Source organism: Martes martes, assembly GCF_963455335.1.
Source record: "Martes martes genome assembly, chromosome: 14".
Classification (NCBI taxonomy): domain Eukaryota; kingdom Metazoa; phylum Chordata; class Mammalia; order Carnivora; family Mustelidae; genus Martes; species Martes martes.
Window position 1 is genome coordinate 4873902 of NC_137902.1, and position 19225 is coordinate 4893126.

Below are 19225 nucleotides of genomic sequence, written 5' to 3' on the forward strand. Positions count from 1 at the left end.
AGGTCAGTATCCCTTCAGCATCCAAGATGAAGTCCCACTGCTGATGTGTGTTTTTATATAAGAGGAAGAAGGAAATAGGTGTACTGTAAGTAAATCCCCTCTCTCTCCTGCCCCGCTCACAAGAGCAAATAATAAACTTGCAGAACAGCCCATGAAAAGTACTCATAGGAAGAAAGAAAGAAAGAAAGAAAGAACGAACGAACGAACGTAGGAGTTATATTGGTTTTTTGGGGGGAAGCGTGCACGCTGACCTCGGCCTGCAGCCACCTGAGAACAAAAACCCTTGAGAACCAGGAGAGGAATGGGCTGGATCTCCAAGGAGTGTTTCCAGAGCGTGTTGGATGCCACAGAACCAAGATCCCGTAGACAGAGCTCTTCTCGCTTTGACCTCTTTTGTCAAAATCAAACGTGGGCCGGCCCAACGCAAGCATGCTAACACTGGGAAGGCGGGATTCCTATTTGGTAGAGGAGGGAACGGTTTTAAAAATCCACATTTCGGGTTCCCGGCTGACTTACCCTCTGGTGAGGAGGAGGGGGCGGGGGTGTGGGTGAGCCAATCAAATCCTGGTTTTCCACCAAGTTCCCATAATCTGCCACACTGCCTTTGAGAGGAAGGGGCGGTGGGACCTCGGCCGTGTCCATCCCGGTCATGCTGCTCACGCCGTTCAACTCCAAACCTGGAAAACCGGATGGATTTAGAATCAAACTGGGCCACCAGGCCCGAGTGCCCACATGGCTGCTTCACCTTCTCTCCAGGAGAGGCAGGGGAGGCTGATGGAGAAGAAAGGTGAGCTGGGAGAGGTAGAGCAGGTGAAGGGTCGTATCCTTTCCTAAAGGAATGTTCTAGAACGAGAATACCAAGCGCCCTGAAGACATGTAAAACCCGAGTTTAAAGGAGGCATCAATCCATTGTAAACACAGCCATGTCAAGCCGGGACCCCTGCTGACCCCTCCTCGAGCCTCTATGCCCTGGTGGCATCTAAACAGCAGGGGGCACAAGGATTGTCTACACTGGCGGTTTCAGAGCCCCAACCAGTGTCCTGTGGCTGTTACTGGGAGGGCTGTGGGAAGGGAAAGCTAATGACGCAGCAGCCGGCCAGTCATCCAGCCTTCAAGCCTCTCCCGACACGGAAACCAACAATGGTCCAGAATACCGTTATTAGCCGTCACGGGCACTGCGGCTGCTACTTTTCAAGAAGCCGAGGGGGAAGTACAATTGATTTTTAAAGCCAACTGAAAAAACAGCCAGTTTCAAAGTTTCAACCCTTGTGGAGGCTTAGGGGAAAAAAATGTGTTTTTCTTTTACATTAGAAGTAAATGGACATTTTTAAGGATGGGTCTCTTGAAGGCTTCCCCACCCACCCACGGGATGAAAAATCCTTCTTTAGGGGAAAGAATTCCTGGGGGGAGTTGTGGGTTTCTGAGGGAGGCTCGCCAGTGAATCCAAGGCAGCGAGCGAGAACACATCCAATGGGACGACCGCCCTCATGACTTCTCGCTTGCGTATTTGTGAAACTTCACAGGACATACAGTTTGCCATTTCAACCGTAATTCATTGTATAAATCGGAGGCATTGATTACATTCAGTGTTGGGCAACCATTACCCATTTCTAAACTCTCTTATCACCCCGAATGCACAGTCTGTCCCCAGAAAGCAAAAAACTCCCCCACCCCCTCCCCAGCCTGATACCTCTAATCTACCGTCTCTACGAATTTGCCTGATTTAGGTATTTCACATAAGTGGAATCCTAGAAAACTTGTCCTTTTGCGTCTGGCATATTTCACTGAGCGTAATGTGTTTGAGGCTCGCTCATGATGGGGTTCTGTTCCTTTTTATGCCTGAGTACTACTCCACCATGCGGCTACGTCTTTGGATGTACGTCTCGATTATCCATTCATCGGGTGATGAACAATCAGGATGTTTCCACCTTCTGTTACTGTGAAGAACGCATCTGTGAAAGTTCATATACAATGAGTCCTTGTTTTTAATTCTTTGGGGTATAGACTTGGAGCGGCTTTGCTGGGGCCCGTGGTGATCCTAGGTCTAATGTCAAGACACCGCCAAGTGTTTTCCAGCTGCAGTGCTGTGTGATTTTTAATTATTAAAGGAAATAATAAAATATTTTCAGAAGCAGCTTCTGGGGCAATAGTGTAAGGATGTGAGGATAGAACACACAGAGACTGTCTGCTTCCCAGCGGCCAGGAAGCTGCTCCCTCAGTTGGGCTTGTCCGCGGCTGCAGTGCTGGCCCCCCCACCTGATGGTCCCCAGAACGGCCACTGCTCCCCTTTCCGCAAGAAGAAAACCAGGTGCAAAGGACAATGGTCCATGCCTTCCAGACCCTCTGCGCAGGGAAGAGGAAGGAAGGCGGGTTCTCCCGAAGAGGAAGGTGGCCCGCACTCCCGGATACCTTCCCCTTGCCAAGACCTCTCCTCTCCAGCAGGCCTGGATTTAGCAGTAAAAAGCTGATTACCACTGGTAGTGGGTTGAATTGTGTCCCTCCAAAATTCATGTCCACCCAGAACCCCAGAATGTGACCTGATTTGAATACAGGCTCTTTGCAGATGAAATGAATTAAGGATTCCAAGAAGAAATCATCCTTGATTTATGGCGGGTCCTACAGCCAAGGTCTGGTGTCCTTGTAAGAAGAGGAGAGGACCCGGGAGAGTAGGCCACGTGAAGGGAGAGGCAGAGACTGGAGGGGTATATCTGTAAGCTAAGGAATGCTGAGGACTGTCAGAAGTTACTAAAAGCAAGAAAGGCATGAAACAGAGTCTTTCTTTGAGCCTCTGGAAGCAACCCTATTATCTTGATCTCTGATTTTTGGCCTCCACAAGGGTGAGGGAATAAATCTCTGTTGCTTTAACCAACAAGTTTATGGTAATAAGTCACGGCAACCCTAGAAATTGGGAGAAACTAGAAAAATTAGTTATGTGCTTAGCTCTTCAGAACAGCCTGGAAATGCTTTTTCACTTTACGTTCCACCTCAACTCAGGAATGCCCAAGACCCTCGTGTGGCTCGCACCCTATGATACAAAGAGGGAGGCTATCCATGCGCCTCTCGTGCCCACAAGGGAGGTTCTGAGAGCTCACTTTTCCACCCAGGGAACTTGGGAAGACTGATCTGCCGAAGCCCGAGGGGATTCCCTGGACCCAGGTGCTTGTGGAAACTCTATCTATATCAAGGGGAGGAGGCGAGCCTAACTTTAAGCCTCTGGGCAAGGAGGGAGTCCCAGAACAAAGTCACAAATTCCAACGTGGAGAATGTTCCACTCACTCGACTGCAAACTGAAGCTGAGCTTGGCCCTTGGCGTGACCGGAGGGGGTACTGGCTGGGAGGACGGTGACGACGGGGACACTGAGAAACGTCGTTCACTTCCAGTGACGTTGATCACCTGGCTCTTCGGTCTCTGGGGCCGCAGGGGGCTTATCTACGGTGGAGGAAAGAGCATAGTCAGGGTTTGCCATGGCTGAGTTGTGTCCCCCCATGACTCACGGGTTGAAGTCCTCACCCTCAGCAGCTGTGACTGTGACCTTACCTGGAAATAGGTCCTCTGCAGATGAGGCCATTAGGGTGGGCCCCTAACCCAACAGGACTGGTGTCCTTATAAAAATGGGGAATTTGGACACAGACACATGCACTCAGGGAGAACACCAGGTGAATGTGAAGGCAGCGATCAGGGCGATGCCTCCATGAGCCAAGGTACACCGGATATTGCTGGGCCTGGGCGGGGCAGGGAGGCCTGGACAGGACGAATGTGCACGGGGACTGGCGACAGTCCTATCCCCCGAGGCACATTCTGATGACTCAGGACATCAAAGGATGCTTTCTTGGTGTGAAGCATACTGCCCCGGAGCGCCCCCCCTCCCAGCCCCCCCAGGCTCTGAGACTGAGTAGAAGGTCACGAGACTGGTGATGAGGCCAATCAAGCAGGAAACTGAGCCCAGCCCCCCAGGGGCCAACACGGGGCAGAAAGCCAAGGCCACCCTGGCGGGCCCAGGGAGCACTAGTAGGTGCTGGCCTTGCCCCGGGAATGGGGCTGCTGCTTCCGCTCAAGCAAACCTGCCTCCGACCTGCCCACCTGCTCTGTCCCGCGGCCCCTGGCTGGTCCTAGGCATGAGGAGGCTGGCCTAGGAAATTCCAGGTGCCCCTAAATCCTACAGACCTTGCTGACCCCTGTCCTCCAGAGGACAAGTCCCTCTGGAGAGAGATAGGTAGCTGGGCTGGACCGAGCATAGTGAGTCTGCCCCCAGCCAGAGGTCGGGCTTCCTGTCCCCGGGGCCACCATGGCTGTGGTTATTCTGAGAGTCATGAGAGGCTGACGGGGGACCGGGTTCAGTGCTCTGACCCTGGGCCATTCCTGTGCACTTGCCGAGGGCACGGTAGGCCTACTTTGGCTGAACTCACTCCATTTCTGCTAATGTCCCTGCAAGCCAACAGGGCCACAGCAGGGAGGGACAGACCCTGTGTGGAATGGCCAAGTGCCTGGCCTGACCTTTGACCCCTTTTCACACTATTTAACTGTGACCAGCTCTCCCATGAGAGCTCATCTTCTCTCAGGCCCTTGGTCTTAACAGCTTAAAAGGCAGCTTAAGGGGCACCTGGGTGGCTCAGTGGTTTAAGCCTCTGCCTTCGGCTCAGGTCATGATCTCAGGGTCCTGGGATCGAGCCCCACATCGGGCTCTCTGCTCCATGGGGAGCCTGCTTCCTCTTCTCTCTGCCTGCCTCTCTGCCTACTTGTGATCTCTCTCTGTCAAATAAATAAATAAAATCTTTTTTTTTTTTTTAAAAAAAAGGCAGCTTAAATGAAGATACATGAAAGGACGTGGACATCTTGAGCTTCTGTTAACTCCCCCGCCCAGTTCTGATATTCTAGACTTGAGATCTCTATCCTGAGCTTGAGAGATGGCGACCTCGGCTAGTGTCAGCAAGGTCACCGGCACCCCAGCTTTCCAGACTAGTGGACAGAGAACACTGGGTGGTTCACCAGGAACCGTCCGGCTCTCCGTCCGGCTGCTGGAAGCCCAGCGCCTGGGCACAAACACCGGCCTCTGGCCAGTCCCCTCCCCGTGCTCTGACGCCCCTAGCCACACTCACGCAGCAGTCAGAGCTGAGCCTGAAGGCCTAGAAGGGCATTTGCCTTCCTGAAGGCCATGTTGTGGCTCCCACATGGGCCTTCTGCCTTCAGACAGCCAAGCAGCATGTGCCCGCCGGTCTGACTGGCACGCAGTCTAGAGAGCCTAGAACCAGCGGAGCCCCTTTGGGACGAGGATGATTGCTAAGACAGGAACCTTCCAGAGAAGCTCAGCTTCTGAGCCTCTGGGGCCCCCACAACATTGTGTGATACAAGGGGAGGGTCGAGGGAGACCTCAGATTTGCAAAGTGACTGGTTGACAGAAAATTCAGTGAAATCCAATTGACAGCCCCCTTGGCTAAATGTGGAGCAGAGGTAGGTCCCAGAAGCTACCGCGGAGTGGGGACAAATTACCGTCTCAGAAAGAATCACGGCCTCAGACTGCTGCACGGCAACGTCGGTGGGTTTAAAATCCTTATCGAACATCTCCTGATGTTTGCTGTTCCTTTTCTCCTTCTTCTTGTCCTTCTTCTCCTTCTCTGGGTCGTCCTTGTCCAGCTTGTCCTGGGACCTACAGTGCATTTTCTTTGGCAGGAGAGGCTCCAGAGCAAACCTAGAAGAAACGGTTCCTTAAATCACTCGGGACTTAGGAGGAGAACAGTAGCTTCTCACCCTGCAGATGAATGCGGACTCGAAGCACTGACTGGGAACGTCGCAGGCTTACAGGAAAGGAATGATTTATAAAGAGAGGCCAAGGGGGAATTAAGATACATATTAACCAGCTGTAACAGAGAGACTGTGCAACCCGACAAGATCGAACTGGAAAGAAACAGAGACAAAGTGGAAAGAAGCAGAACACGTACAGGAGGACTGGGGAGATGTGAAGTCTGAGTAGCAGACAGGACACGATGACATAAAGAGATTATCGCAGATGTCTGATGGGAGGATGGCATTTGGGGTATGTTTCAGAAGGGGCACCCTCGCCTTATAGAGATTCATACTAAAATAGCCCAACTGCAGTAAGAATCGGCAGATGCTAATGCAAAGAAATTTCTGGTATATCGATTCTGACCAAGTTCCTATAGCCGGCTCAAGATTACAGATACGTCAGCTGCTTTAATTTGAAAGTCTTTTGGATGACTCGGGGAGAAGCTAGCAGATTCCTGCTCGCAGGTACATGAGAGGCCCTCAGTTTTTCAGCTGGGCACCAAGCTAGAAGACCTGGGTTCTGGCTCTGCCACCTACTGGGGAGTCTCGCCATGCCCTGGGGGCCGGACATCCCGTCTCAAGACAAAGAAAGGACACCACTGCCCCTGGGCCTACTAATGCCAACTGGCTGGTATAAAACCATGTTAATGGTTCTACTGAGTAGGTGGACCTTGAACTAGCTTCTAGGGCACGTGTCAAAGCTGACCACGCACACACTTCCACGTGCAATTGTGGTTTGCTATTTTAATACAAGACTGGGGCAGCCGGGGGTGAGGGGAGGTCCATCCTGTTTCTGTCCTAGTAAGCCACCAGGAGAGAGAAGAAATGACTTAGTCTGAGGTTGAAGTTACAGCCTCTGCTGCAGGAAGGAGTGAGGAGAGAGGGTCAACATGGATAATGGTATGAAAATATCTCAGAAACTTCATAAACTTCCAGTTATACAATAAAAAAAAGGCAGAGGAAGGAGAAGTAGAGCATAGAGAATATAGTCAATAAAAACAGAAAAATCCTCAAGATTTTATTCTAGGTTTCATATAACTTGAGACAATTAACATGGTGGGGGATAAGATCAGTGGACATCTTTCAGTTCGGGGGGAACAGCTATAAACATCCTGATGGGTGCGCAAAGAGCCAAGAGAAAGGCAGGTTATATGTAAAATTTTTCACATTATGAGAAGCACTTGTGGACAGGATGAACCTTTATTCTGCATGTAACCTGTGCCATTGGGACCGAAGTCTCATTTTCTCCACATTAATTACACAGCTAAGGGTGGTAACCCTAGAATGAACAAAAATCTGGAGTCTAGTAAAGATGCCTTTCAGTTCAAGGTTAAACAACGCCTCCTGGGAGAAGGAGGCGCGCATTCAGCTCACACGTGTGATGCACCACACCTCTAGCTACAACTGCTAGATCAATTTCCACCCTCACCCCTACGTTCCTGGAAATGTAAAAACCTTTTCATAACTAGCTTGGGGATTTTCTTGAGGAAAAGTTGAATTAAATTTCTTTAGCAATCTTGCTCTAAGTGACAAGCACACATGATTTAAATACCTCTAAATTGAGAATTTCCATATGGATTTGGCTTTATAAGTAGCAGACACTGATAAAAATTATTATTCAGAAAAAAAAAAGTGGGTTTAGTTTTCAATCCTCCATTGGGCACACCAGTCATCGGCAACAAAGGGCACTTAGATTTGAGCTGTTCCTTGGGGCGCTCTGGAAGTGTGTGTCTGCATGTGGCAAAGGCCGGAGTCTGCAGGTTTGGTATGGCGATAGACGGAAAACCAAATGGGGTTGTACACACACACCACTGTGCAAACTCACCAGTAAAATAATAAGCAGTTGTTCTCTGGGGTTTAAACGGCAGGACACATTTTTCCTTTTTATTTAATAAAAACAAACTTTACATGTTTGTTACTCAAAACCACAAAAAAATTATTGATGTTTTTTAACACTCAAAGTTAATACAAGAGACCAGTGGGAGCTCAACCAAAATTAACTAGTCTATTAGCTTCTTGTTTCGCTCTGAGGTCACTTTGTGCTGTTGGGTGCTCAGCAGCAAAACCGGGGTCTCCAGAGAAGTCTTGTAGAAGGAAGGCGGCCTTGCCAGCCCTCAAGGCTGACAGTGTGAGACAGTTCTGCGCTGCTATGACACCAGGGAAATGAGCAGGAGAGGAAAAGTACAAGCACACAGCCAGCAAGGGATGTACGGCACTCCTTCTAGAACTTCCGGAACAGAACTAAATCAACACTCACTGGAGTGTTTTAAAATCTGATGGAAACCTTACCCAAAGAATATTTTCTCAAAAACTCACAAGACCCTGAAAGTCATCGTGGGCACTAGAGTTGCCAAGTCTTGGAGGGTTTTAGTTTCAAAGATGGTTTCGATTTTGAGAAAAATCCTCTGCTGTGATCAGACAAACCCAGGGTCCCAGTGGCTGCTCACAGGACCCTCTATGCCCCCTCCCTGCTGCTGGGAGGACTCACCCATCAGAGCCTGGCCTGGAAGGGGTGCTGTCCGACGACAGGGAAGACACGGAGGCCACTGACAGAGGCCGGGATGAAGAAGGCATCGTGAAGGAGCGGACCATGGACCGGGGACGGCTGCCTCTTCTGTCATCCAGACTTGAGGGCTGACAGTGAGAGAGAGTGAGAGAGAGAGAGAGAGAGGCTTGTTTGATGCTCTTTACCAAAAGACTTCTGGCCTGCTGTGATCAGACCCTTGGGGCCAAGTGGTCTTAGCAACCGAGCTTCTAGACCAAAACTGTCCACATCTGGATGAGCAGTGCATACTCTCATTCAGAGTGAAAGATGAAAATGACGATTATTTCAGGGTTTTCTGAAATCTTACCTGATACTGTGAAAAATACAATAACTTCCCTGTTTTTCTAAAATCTTAAATGCACTTTTCTTTACCAACACCACAATCCATTGTAGAATGTACTGACCAGAAAATGTACAGAGTTGCATCTGGAGAAAGAAATCTGCAGAGTAGCATCTACATTAAAGAGAGTGTTAGGACCCTTAGATGAACTCTGCGCCTCTCTGCACGCTGACAGACCACACAGATCACCGAGTCATGTGTCTGACTCAATGTCTCTAGAACAAAGTAAGATACTCCTGCCGCTTATTTAAAGGCGGATTTGCTCCCCTGCCACTACAGCGGGGCCGAGGAAGCCACGGCTGGACCCACTCAAGCTCCTCCTCCCAGCCAGGCCGTGAACTAGAGATGCATTCTGGAGAAAAATGGCCTCTGGATGGAATTTTCCATCCTCTCTTTGAAATAGGATTTCTATCACCCAAACACAACTCACTGTACTATAGCTCACGTCACTATCTAACTACCTAGAAAACGCTAGCGTCTCTGTGCCCCAAGTCCAGCTGCTGCAGAGGCTCCTTCCTTTGACCCGAGGATGGAGGGCACTTCCTCTCTCTGCGGCTTTGACCTCTCCACTGCCCTGCCCCACAGCTCCGAAGCCAGTACCTCGGGCCGTCACCGGTAGAAGATGGGCTTAGGACCTCGGCTGATGATACCCTGAACACAACTTCTGCATCTGGAAAGTGGGCCCGTCTCTTCAAGAGGTATTTCGCACGTGAACTACAATTGATCTGTACGCTCTCCTGTTAGGAGTGGAAGGGTCACCACCACAAAGGAACAGTTTAAAGCAGGAGCTGGTACACTCGTTCTGTGAATGGCCAGACAGATTCTAGACTCTCCGTCCCCCCGCCCTGCTCATCCATCAGAGCACGAAAGCAGAGATGAGTGAGCAGGGCTGTGTTCTAATAAAACCGGAGCTACAAAGAGGGCAGCGGGCCCTGGTTTGCCAACTGCCAGTTCAGAGCCATGTGTGGCTGGAGTCTGCCCACACAGAGGGTAGTCTTGGGTTTGGCACCAAGGACGGCGCCATCGCACACCTTCAAGGAGACGTCCATTGTCACTAACTGGCCTTTGTGAGGAAACCAAAAAGGAAACGAAGTACAAATTAGTCCAAATCAGGGACGTGTTTCTTGTATAAGATCTAGCAACTCAAGGTCTACAGGATGCTCTTCTCAGGCTGAGACACATGATGAGCCATGGAGAAGGCCTGGTTCTCTGACACGTGGCTCCCCGCCACCACCCCTCCACCCCGGGACGTCCGTGTCCCACTGCTTCCAACACGGTCAGGACAGAGGCCTGTCTGCTGCTCTAGGCCCGCCTGACCGCCTCATCCCCCGGGGCCCCGCCTGGCCACCGCTCTTCTCTGCATCTCTATGCGGTTCGACCCTCTTCATGGTTTGACTGAGACCCGCAGGCAGCCTCTGCCTCGCGAAGCCCACACTATCCCCTACGATTTCCTCCACAGCAGCAGCATCTGAGGGCGGCTCATGGGGAGGGGGCGGAATCCGAGCAGCCGCCTGCCAACCCTGGGGGCCGCCTTCCCGCCTCTCCCCTGCAACAGCCTCGGGTTTCACTTCCACGGAGCCCTTCTGGACTGGAGGAAGGGGGGGGGGCGGGCGGCAGGCAGGGAGCAGAAGGGCAGAAAACCAGCGGGGTCGGGGTCAGGCTCAGGTGATTTCTGCAGCCGGGAGGATGCTGCCTCCATAGCCCATCATCTACCGGGCACAGGGAGGCTTGCATTCAAGGAAATACGGCTGAGCGTACAGAGAAGCAACGTGACCTGTCTGCCATCCGGGTGCCGCGAGCCCCGCTCCTGGCCTGATGGTTTCTGTCCTTCCGGTGAAATGACGCTCCCAGCTATGTCAGGTGCACAGGGCAGAGGAGGGAGCCAGCCATGGACCAGGAGGGGGCGACGGCCAGTAAGAACCACCTCAGTCCAGGAAGACCCTTGAACATCCTACCTCTGACCACAAAGGGCTGGTGATGTCTCTGGAGAAGCAAACTGCAGTTTTGGCAGATCTACCGGTAGGACTGGAAAGAACAAAGAGAAGGGGGTGGCAGGAGCAGGGCTCTGGCCAAAAGGGACAGAAGCCACTGCTGGGTCCCACACTTACAGGGCGCCCACTGGGCCATTTGTCTCACAATTCCTTCTTGACTGAGCAGAGCCTCTAAAAATTGAAGAATTGGGACTTTTTTCCCCCTTCTGAAGCAATATGAGTTTCTCCCAGCCCTGACAGGTGTAGCCCCAGCGTCAGAAGACATGAGTAATCTGGTGTCCCCGTGTCCCGGCACCAGGTCTGGCAGGGGTGGGGGTGGGACAGTGACAACGAGGCTAGAATTTTAGCTCTGGGACCGACGATGTGACCTGGCATCACGCATGGAAGGAACCACTCTGAGCCCTGGCTATCTCCGGAGCATGCAGGGATTAATCATCCCACCTGGAGAGAGGCCTGTGTGAGCACGAGATGGGAGGAGGCAGCTGGAACCCCGGGGCCTTGGCACACTCTGCCGGTAGCTTGTCCTCGCTGTCGTCATTATTACGGCCCGAAGCAAACACTCATTTTGCTTTTTACCAGAAGCGAGCCCCACCCTGCCCAAAAGGCTCTGATGTGTTTTGTGTCCTTGTCTTCCTGAGCCCAAATGCCCCCCCCTTGGCCCCCACGCCTGCCTACTGCCCAGAGATCAGGGGCGGGTGGGCAGGGCTGAATTTCATTGAGGCGACCAGTGTTTTATGGGATAGGGTGAGAAGCAGGCACGTTGCTTTTCTGGAAGACACAAGCGCTGGTGCTGAATGCAGCAGGTGCTCATGGCCCTTTCCTCAGGGACCTCAGGGTCTGCACTCCTCACTCCCTATGCACCTGGAGAAGCTGGGCTGTGAGCTTTTGTCCAGGGAGCTGTGGCCCCCTAGAGCCCCAGCACAGGCAAGGTGAAGCCCGGCGGGGAGGGAGCTGGGGTCTGGTGGAGCCAGCTATGGATTAAGAAGTCAGAGGGTGTCCAAGTCTTCTGTTTCTATCTATGGCTTTGGCTGGATCAGAAAAATTGACAAAATGCTTTATGTCTTTTCTATGGGGTTTTTATTTTTAAATCCATTTTTTTAAAAACAGGATGGTACTATATTGCTTTTCCAAGTATTCTGAGATTCTGCAAGTTTTCAGAGTAGATAAGACAGGAAAGGCTCATACCAAACTGCTTTTTATTTGCCACATTTCTCAGAACCTGACAAGGGCATCTGTCTGTCTCTGTCTGCTGGAGGGAAGCGGGCTCCCAGGACGGAGGACCCAGGAAAGCAGCTCCAACGAAGAAAGCATCCAAGGGGAGGAAATACAACCTTAATTCTACTCCTCAATACCAGTAAGCCTGACTAGCCCCTAGCTGGGCAGGGGTGGGGGGCTGTGCTGGCTGCCCCCACAGAGAGGCTGGCAGTTTGGGGGACATGACCATGTCCCACGATGGGGTGGACACTGCTCACCTCCAGCCAAAGATGGCTGCATAGGAACAGGGGAAACCTGTCCACGAGGAGGGGGACACCCTCAACACCCTGCCTCCTGGCCTGGCCTTCCGTGTCCCCTGGGCCCAGCAGCAAGCCGGCACAGACGTGACGCATCCCGGCAGAGAACGGAACAGGAAGGACGTGTGGTGAGCCAGACAGGTGTCTGCCATTTGGAAATATAAATTACATGAGCGGTAAAAGGGGAAGACTTTCACTTAGGACGCAAACTCTGAGACCTCACAAGTGTTTGTTTCTTAGAAGACTTAAGAGTGGTGTTAGACTTGGGAAGAGATGCACGACGAGGAGCTCTGAAATTCTGGCCCCTCGACTCCGACCACGATGAGTCACAAGCCCCGAGGCCATAAAGCCCTCCTTAAGGGTTCTGGCCGGCACGAGGGCACCCCAGTCCCCAAGCCTGTTCCCCGGGCGCAGATCCTGCTGGGCTGGCTGCCCTGGGTCCCCATGCCCTGAGTTTTCAGACCAGAGCCCGGAGGTTGCACTCTCTTGGCTTTGTCAGGTTCACACTCTGCTGGGGACACGTCGGCGCATGGGAGCCCGGCTGCAGCAGGCGAGGGCGGGTAGGCTGGGCCAGCATGGAGTGGACTCAGAGCCCAGTAGTCCCACCCTGGGGGCCTCTCAGCCTCTTACCAGCCTCCGACCACATGAGCAAGAGAAAGAAAAACTCTGCCGTGTCACCTGAGTGGTGGCTAGAAGCACAGACTTGGAGGCAGACCAGCAGGCTTCAAACTCCATCAGTGGCCACAGTGGCCACAGTGGCCACTGCTACTGTGTGATCTCACGTCCCCTTCTCCCCATCTGTCAAATGACAATGACCACGGTGCCTCGTTCGTAGTGTTAAGTGGATGAAGCCAGTTCGTACTTGTGAAGCACTTGGAAAGGCCTCTGGCATACGGTGAGCTCCGAACGAGTGTCTGCTGAGTGAGCCACGTGTGTGGAAAAAAGAAGTGAGTTCAACAGGAGGAGCACCAGAGAGCTGCAGAGAATGGCAGACGGATGGAACCGGGCCGAGAAAGAACCCAAAGTGGAGCCCTACATTGGACACCTGGTCCTTTAGGAAGGAGACGAGTGCCGTGCAATGTGAGAAGCGGAGTGCCTTCGAAAGCACGCCTTTCGTCGGCAGGAAGATGGAGACCATGTGTGCCCTCACCCCCTTCCTGCCAAGGGCTGGGATTCTAGATCGGACGCCTTGCTGCCTCTTTGTGTCACTGTTGCTTCCCTCCGAAAATCACGGAAAGCAGGCCTTGCGTCATCTGCTGTGCTGGACATCTCCAGAGTCCAGGGATGGCCAAAGTTAGGACCCACCAAGGCTCCCAGAGACCACTGTGTGGCGCTCTGGTTTCTGGTGCTCGGCCTCACCCCCATCTGGCTTCGACGCGTGGCTCACAACAGCATCCCAAGCCTGCCACAGGGCTCTCGCTGCCAGCCAGTCCGCATCACGGCGTATCACAAGCCACTCTGATCATGAGCTTGAACCCAGCCTCAAGCTTGAAACTTATACAAACTCCTAGCAAAAGCCCAGGTCTGCCCTTCATCCAGAGCAAAGCTTCCTGCCCCACACCGCCATTCCAGACTCTTGGAGCCTGGGCACCTTTCCAGCTTCTTCTGTGAATTCTCTTCCATCCAAGGCACGGCTATGTCTGCACGGCCTCTGGCCTGCCATTCGATTTCCAGTCTCCCGGCCTTTCTCCTCACCTCCTCCCCTGACTGCGTCCAGCTTACCTTTCTTGGCTCAGACCAGTAACCACTCCTTTAAGACCTGAGTCTTTGCTGACAATTTCAGACCTCAGTAACCCAAGCAACTCTCTCCAACGACTTTGACTTTGGACTGGACAAAGGCCCCAGCTCTGCGTCAGGACATCATGAGTACTGTTGCATGTGTTACCTCCCCCTCTGTGTGTGGGGTATGGCTGTAGGAGCGGCCTCTGTGACCAGCCAAAGTTGAGGCCCACGGGCCTCTGGGCAGTTTTGCTGTCGCCCCACCACACTGAGGATAGACTGTGTCCGAGGCAGGCGAGCAGGGCGCTTGGTGATCAAGCGAACTCATGAGTGCTTACTCACCCTGACATTTCCAGTTATCGAAAGGAGGTTGCTGGCTTACTGACAGACAGACTTCCGAGGGGGCCGAGGTCCTTCCAATCCCACTTCCCCAGCAGGCATCACGTATACCTCTTACTCACCCCGCCTGTGCGCCCGACAGAGTTGGACAATGTGACGCAAAGACGCCCACCTGCCCTTCTGCAGGGCTACCCACTTACCATGGTCCGGACGCCATACTGCTTTTCCACTTTCTCCTTCAGCTGTCTGAAACAGGCTTCCATTCTCTCATGAAATGGCCTCAGCGCTTCAGTGACTTTGTCTCCATGAATCCTGATCCCTTCAGCCAAAAACGGAATCTGAAAAACGTAGCAGTCAACACTCCTTATTTCCCGGTTAATGGCCTAGAGAGAGGCGTGCACACCAGGCAGAAAGTGGTGCTGTGTGCAAAATGCAACTGTTTTGTTTCCAAATCAAACCGTGAATCAAAGTCATCAGCAGGCACATTACCCCTAAAGAGCAAAATGCTCAAATTAAAATCCTTTGTGTTTTAAATTGGACACGTTCAGTGCAATGCTCGGCACACGATGGCCACTCGGTGACTTTGCCTGACTCCCATTGGCTGACCAACCCCAGAATAAACTCATCTGTGCCTTCCACGTGAATCTGGAAAGAACTGCAGTTTGAATCTGTTTAGCTGTAACTTGGTCTATTAGCAAAGGGTCATGTCACAGCGCAAAGATTTTTTTAGTTCAGAATATTGCCTTTGTAGGCAATTGAGAACCCTATTCTAAAACTTAAAAAAAAATCTAATTATATGTGATCTATAGTCCTGAAGGATCTTCTTATTTGGAAAGGAAAACCAAATCTATTCTTCCTTAAACCTAAAAATAATCGCTTCCCTGCCAACACTGCTGTCACAAATATCCGTGCCAACACTTCACTCCCAAGCGCAGAGATGTAGCTGACCTTTAAAAGCGTCGCAGGGAGACATTTTCATTCCCCAGCCCCGGAGGCCCTCTAGAATCACTGCTGTTGGGGGGTGGGGAGGCCTCCCAGGAGGGCTTCTCTCCCCAGGCTCTGCTTTCTTTCCCCCAATGCGCCGACCAGGAGTTAGACATTCCTCAATGCAATCAAGCTAAGAGGCTTCCTCTTAATAATTTATAATTAAATCAAAATCCTGATTAAAAACAGATTTCCCTAATATGACAGAACACCAACCTAAATGAGCAGATTTATTAGGAAGCAGGATAATAAGTACACAATTGAATTTCATGTGAACAAATTTGAGAACTCTTATCAAGATGAATCAACACATAAAATGTATTTGGTTGCCATTTGGAGCACGCGCTATTGCCTGTTGTGGTCTCCAGGGAAAGACGGAAGAAGTCAGGGCTCCCATGTCACAGCCCGCCCTGCAGCCCACCCAGCCTGCCCTCAGGCTGCACGGGCACAAAGCTTGTTTCGCTGACAGTTGGGCCTCCCCACCCAGGGTTCTGGCCAGGCGTCCCCTTCTGGCCGGTGACCGCCAAGAGGACGGTGGGTGTACAGGTGAGCTTTCACGATGGAGAAGACGTTCTAACATTCCACATGAATTACTCCTACAGATGGCAGCTTCCCCGGAGCTAGCCACAGTGTGGTCAGGTTCCACACTAGAAAATGCTCACAGTAATCCTTGTGCTTCCCAAGTTCCGCCTCGGGGCATGGCACAGGCAGGCTGGAGACAACTTTTGGTGGGATGGTAGATGTGCTGGATCTATCTGGGTGCGGAGTCGAGGATGGGGGTGCTGTCTCAAGATTAAAGCCCAGCCACTTGAGTTCCTACAAGCATTTTTTTGTGTAGAATCGACCATTTTCAAATACACAAAATGCAGTCTAAATGTCTCTGCATTTTTTTGTTGTTGTTGTTGTTTTTCTTGTTGGTTTGATTAAAAGCCTTAATGGGCCAGATTTGTTGACCTCAAAAGAAGCTACCTGCTGGACTAAAGTGAAGACCATTTGGTTTAGGTCCCTGGGGCTGTGTGAGCTGCAGTTTGGCAGGCGACATTTAGAGGGTACGAGAACTGACCACTTCAACAGGTCCCTGACGCTGTCAGATACGACCTTCTCCTGGGATGGGATCTGGCCTCTATTCTGTGTCCGACTGGGGCTAAGCCCCAGCTCTGCATAAAAAAATGCTCTGTGCAAACACTCTCACATACTGGGTGCTTAACATGTGAACACAGGGCATGGAATGCGTGTGAAGAGATCTCTGGGGACCCTGTAATTCAGTGGGTTCCAACCTGGAGACTTTTTCTTAAAAGTCTCCCAGAGCCCAGAGCAGGGAGAGGAGAGAGGACATCCCAAAGTTACACCTTGGGTTGTTCAAAATGAGCACACAGCCTGCTCCCCCGAGACACCCTTGGAACAGCAGGGCTGCATGTGAAGTTTGCCCCTGTGTGTCCCCTGCACTAACTCACAGCCCGCCAGAGCACGGAACATCAGGGAGCACAGCTCAGTGCTCCAGGAGCACCACCCCGGCAGGGCAACGGCTGTGCCCCTTATCAGTTGGGGATGCAGAGTGAGTCCGGTCTTTTATCTTTGTTATTTCGACAGAGACGTAGGTGCACAACACAGCGGTGGTGTATGGGTCTGTATGGACTCATCTTTGGGCCTTGGCAGGGATGCTCAGTAAAACAGCTGCATCTGGGGAAGGGCAGAGCTGTGCCTTTGAGGAAGGGGCTGGAGCCCGCTCTGACCTGGTGTCGGCTGTAAACATAGAGGAAGGCCCCATGCGCCTGCAGCCACTGGCTCCCAGCTGGGAGAAGCAGGTCAGCATCGTCCTGGTTTGGGGATGGCAAGAGCAGAGCCAAGAGCTGCCTGGGATTTAACAACCTGCCTTCACAACCAATTTCAGCACCGAGATGTGCTTATTGCTTATCAGTGATGGAAACTCTGCCAATGAGTCTTTGGGATTCCCCAGAGAAAGCCTCACTCTGCCCTGATGGAGCTTCCAGAAAAAAACCAAACCAAACAAACTCACAAACGAAAGCATTAAGACAGCATCCCGATAACCCCAAACTTCTTATTTTTAATGACCGCATGGCTCAATCAGTGATACTAAAATATGGGTTTCCAAACATTTGCAAATGAAAGCGAAATCACAGGTAATGTTTTGAATATGCATTTTCCATCACTCTTTGATTTAATGAAGTTGCTAGAAAATGGATTCTTTTTTTCGGCTTTCCTGTGAGCTGCTTTAAAATTCATCCTTTAATATAGTTATTAGGGGTGATGACATAGTGCTGACATAAAGTTCTCTCTGGGGAACAAATTATTTTCCTCTGTAGGACTTGAAACTCTTAAAATCCAATTTGCTGTAAAAGCTTACAAGAAAAAAAAAATCAATACAACTTTTGCAGACCAAACTAGTTTTTGTGTGGCAATGATGTTACAGCCTTCAACGCAGTTTGAATTTTGTACCCTTTGGTTTCTACATCTAAAATGGAATCACTTAGACTTTTAAACTCTCTTTTTGGAAACAGAGGGAGACCGTCCACATGAGGCTTATATTCCACGCAGAGAACCGTCCTTGGCCAGTCAGGTCGCCGGAGCCAGCCCCCCAGGTTTGTTATCACAGGGTAATTCTACTGCAAACGAATGTCTAGAGATTTGTGGCCAAGTCACACCCATGAGGACGGCCATTGTGAAAAACAAAACAAAAAGAAACTAGAAACTGACAAGTGTTGACAAGGGGGTGGAGGAATGTGGCTCCTCGGAAGATTGAAAAGTGGAATCATGGTTTGATCCAGAAATGCCACTTCTGGGAATGCACCCCAAGGAACAGAAAGCAGAAAAATGAACAGACATGTGTGTGGCCATGTTCACAGCCAAACAGCAGGAGGAGCCCAAGTGTCCATAGGCGGATGAATGGATGAACCGAATGTGGCCCGTCCACGCAAGGGGAGTGTTATTCAGCTCCACAAGGAAGGAGATTCTGATTCGGGCTACAACACGGATGAACCCCGAAGACTGTACTCAGTGAAACATGCCAGTCCCCAGAGCCCTATGACTTTACCATATGAGTCCGCAAACGTGAAGCACCTGGAACCATCAAGTTCATGGAGACAGATGGTGGAAGAGTGGTTTGCAGGGGCGGAGAATGCAGAGTTAGTGCAGAGATTTTTGGCGAGGTGGGAAAGTTCGGGAGACGGACGCAGGGGATGGTCGCACAACAGTGTGAATGTGCTTAATGTCCCCAGACTGTACTGCAAATTGGTCAAGGTGTTACCTTGTATGTTCTATTTATTATTGTGACGTCCTTCTAAACAGCAGGTCCCTCTAAGGTGAGACTCAGCGGTCTCAGGAGCACAAGCACAGAAGCACCATTATATGCAGAATTACAGCTGGGAAAACACGATGTGGACGCCCCCAGCCCCGGCCACCACCAGGGAGAATGTGAGCGGCAGGCGCTCTACAGTGGCCCGCTGTCATCTCCCACATGGGCAGCACTGGCCCAAGTGCCCTTCCCGGGACAGGCGGGAGCCAAGCTCTCCAACACATCACAGCTCTCACCTTCCCTCTGAAGTTCTGTCCATACCAGACAGAGATCTTCCATTCGAGACAGACCAGGCTCACTGCTAAGTGAGGACGATCTGTGTGTTCAACCTCATGACTGTAGCCTAGGAGCCTAGTTAATACAGCAGTGGGGGGGTGGGTTTATCTGGGGACACATGTGGCTCCGTGCCCTGTGGCGCATGTCCCAGGCCTCTGTGCTGGCTGGCGTGTGTGCTGAGGTGGCCCAGGAGGATGTGGGTCTGGCCTCCCCGCTCCAGCCCTGCAAGGTGGCCATCCCACACTTACCTGCCATGCGATGAGGTCCTTGAGCTTCTCGATCTTTTCATGGGCCTCTGGGTGCTCCTGCAGGTACCGCTCTGTAAAGAAGGCCTGGTGGAGACAGGAAGGGCCACTCGGTACACTGCTTCCCGGCCCCAATTCTGCACCCTGGCTGTGCACCAGATCCGGGGAGAGAGCCAGGCC

General features: G+C 51.6%; 1 protein-coding gene across 1 annotated transcript in view; it reads right to left on the minus strand.

Annotated features, from left to right (window-relative positions):
• Positions 1–19225, minus strand: part of DOCK1 (dedicator of cytokinesis 1) — a 495164-nt gene that overhangs the window by 3687 nt on the left and 472252 nt on the right. Inside the window, exons 46-51 of the mRNA XM_080823568.1 lie at positions 19049–19132; positions 14428–14565; positions 8271–8416; positions 5489–5687; positions 3277–3430; positions 517–677 (exon numbers count right to left, since the gene is read on the minus strand). Coding sequence (XP_080679694.1) covers positions 517–677; positions 3277–3430; positions 5489–5687; positions 8271–8416; positions 14428–14565; positions 19049–19132 — 882 coding nt within the window. The remainder of the gene's footprint in view (positions 1–516; positions 678–3276; positions 3431–5488; positions 5688–8270; positions 8417–14427; positions 14566–19048; positions 19133–19225) is intronic.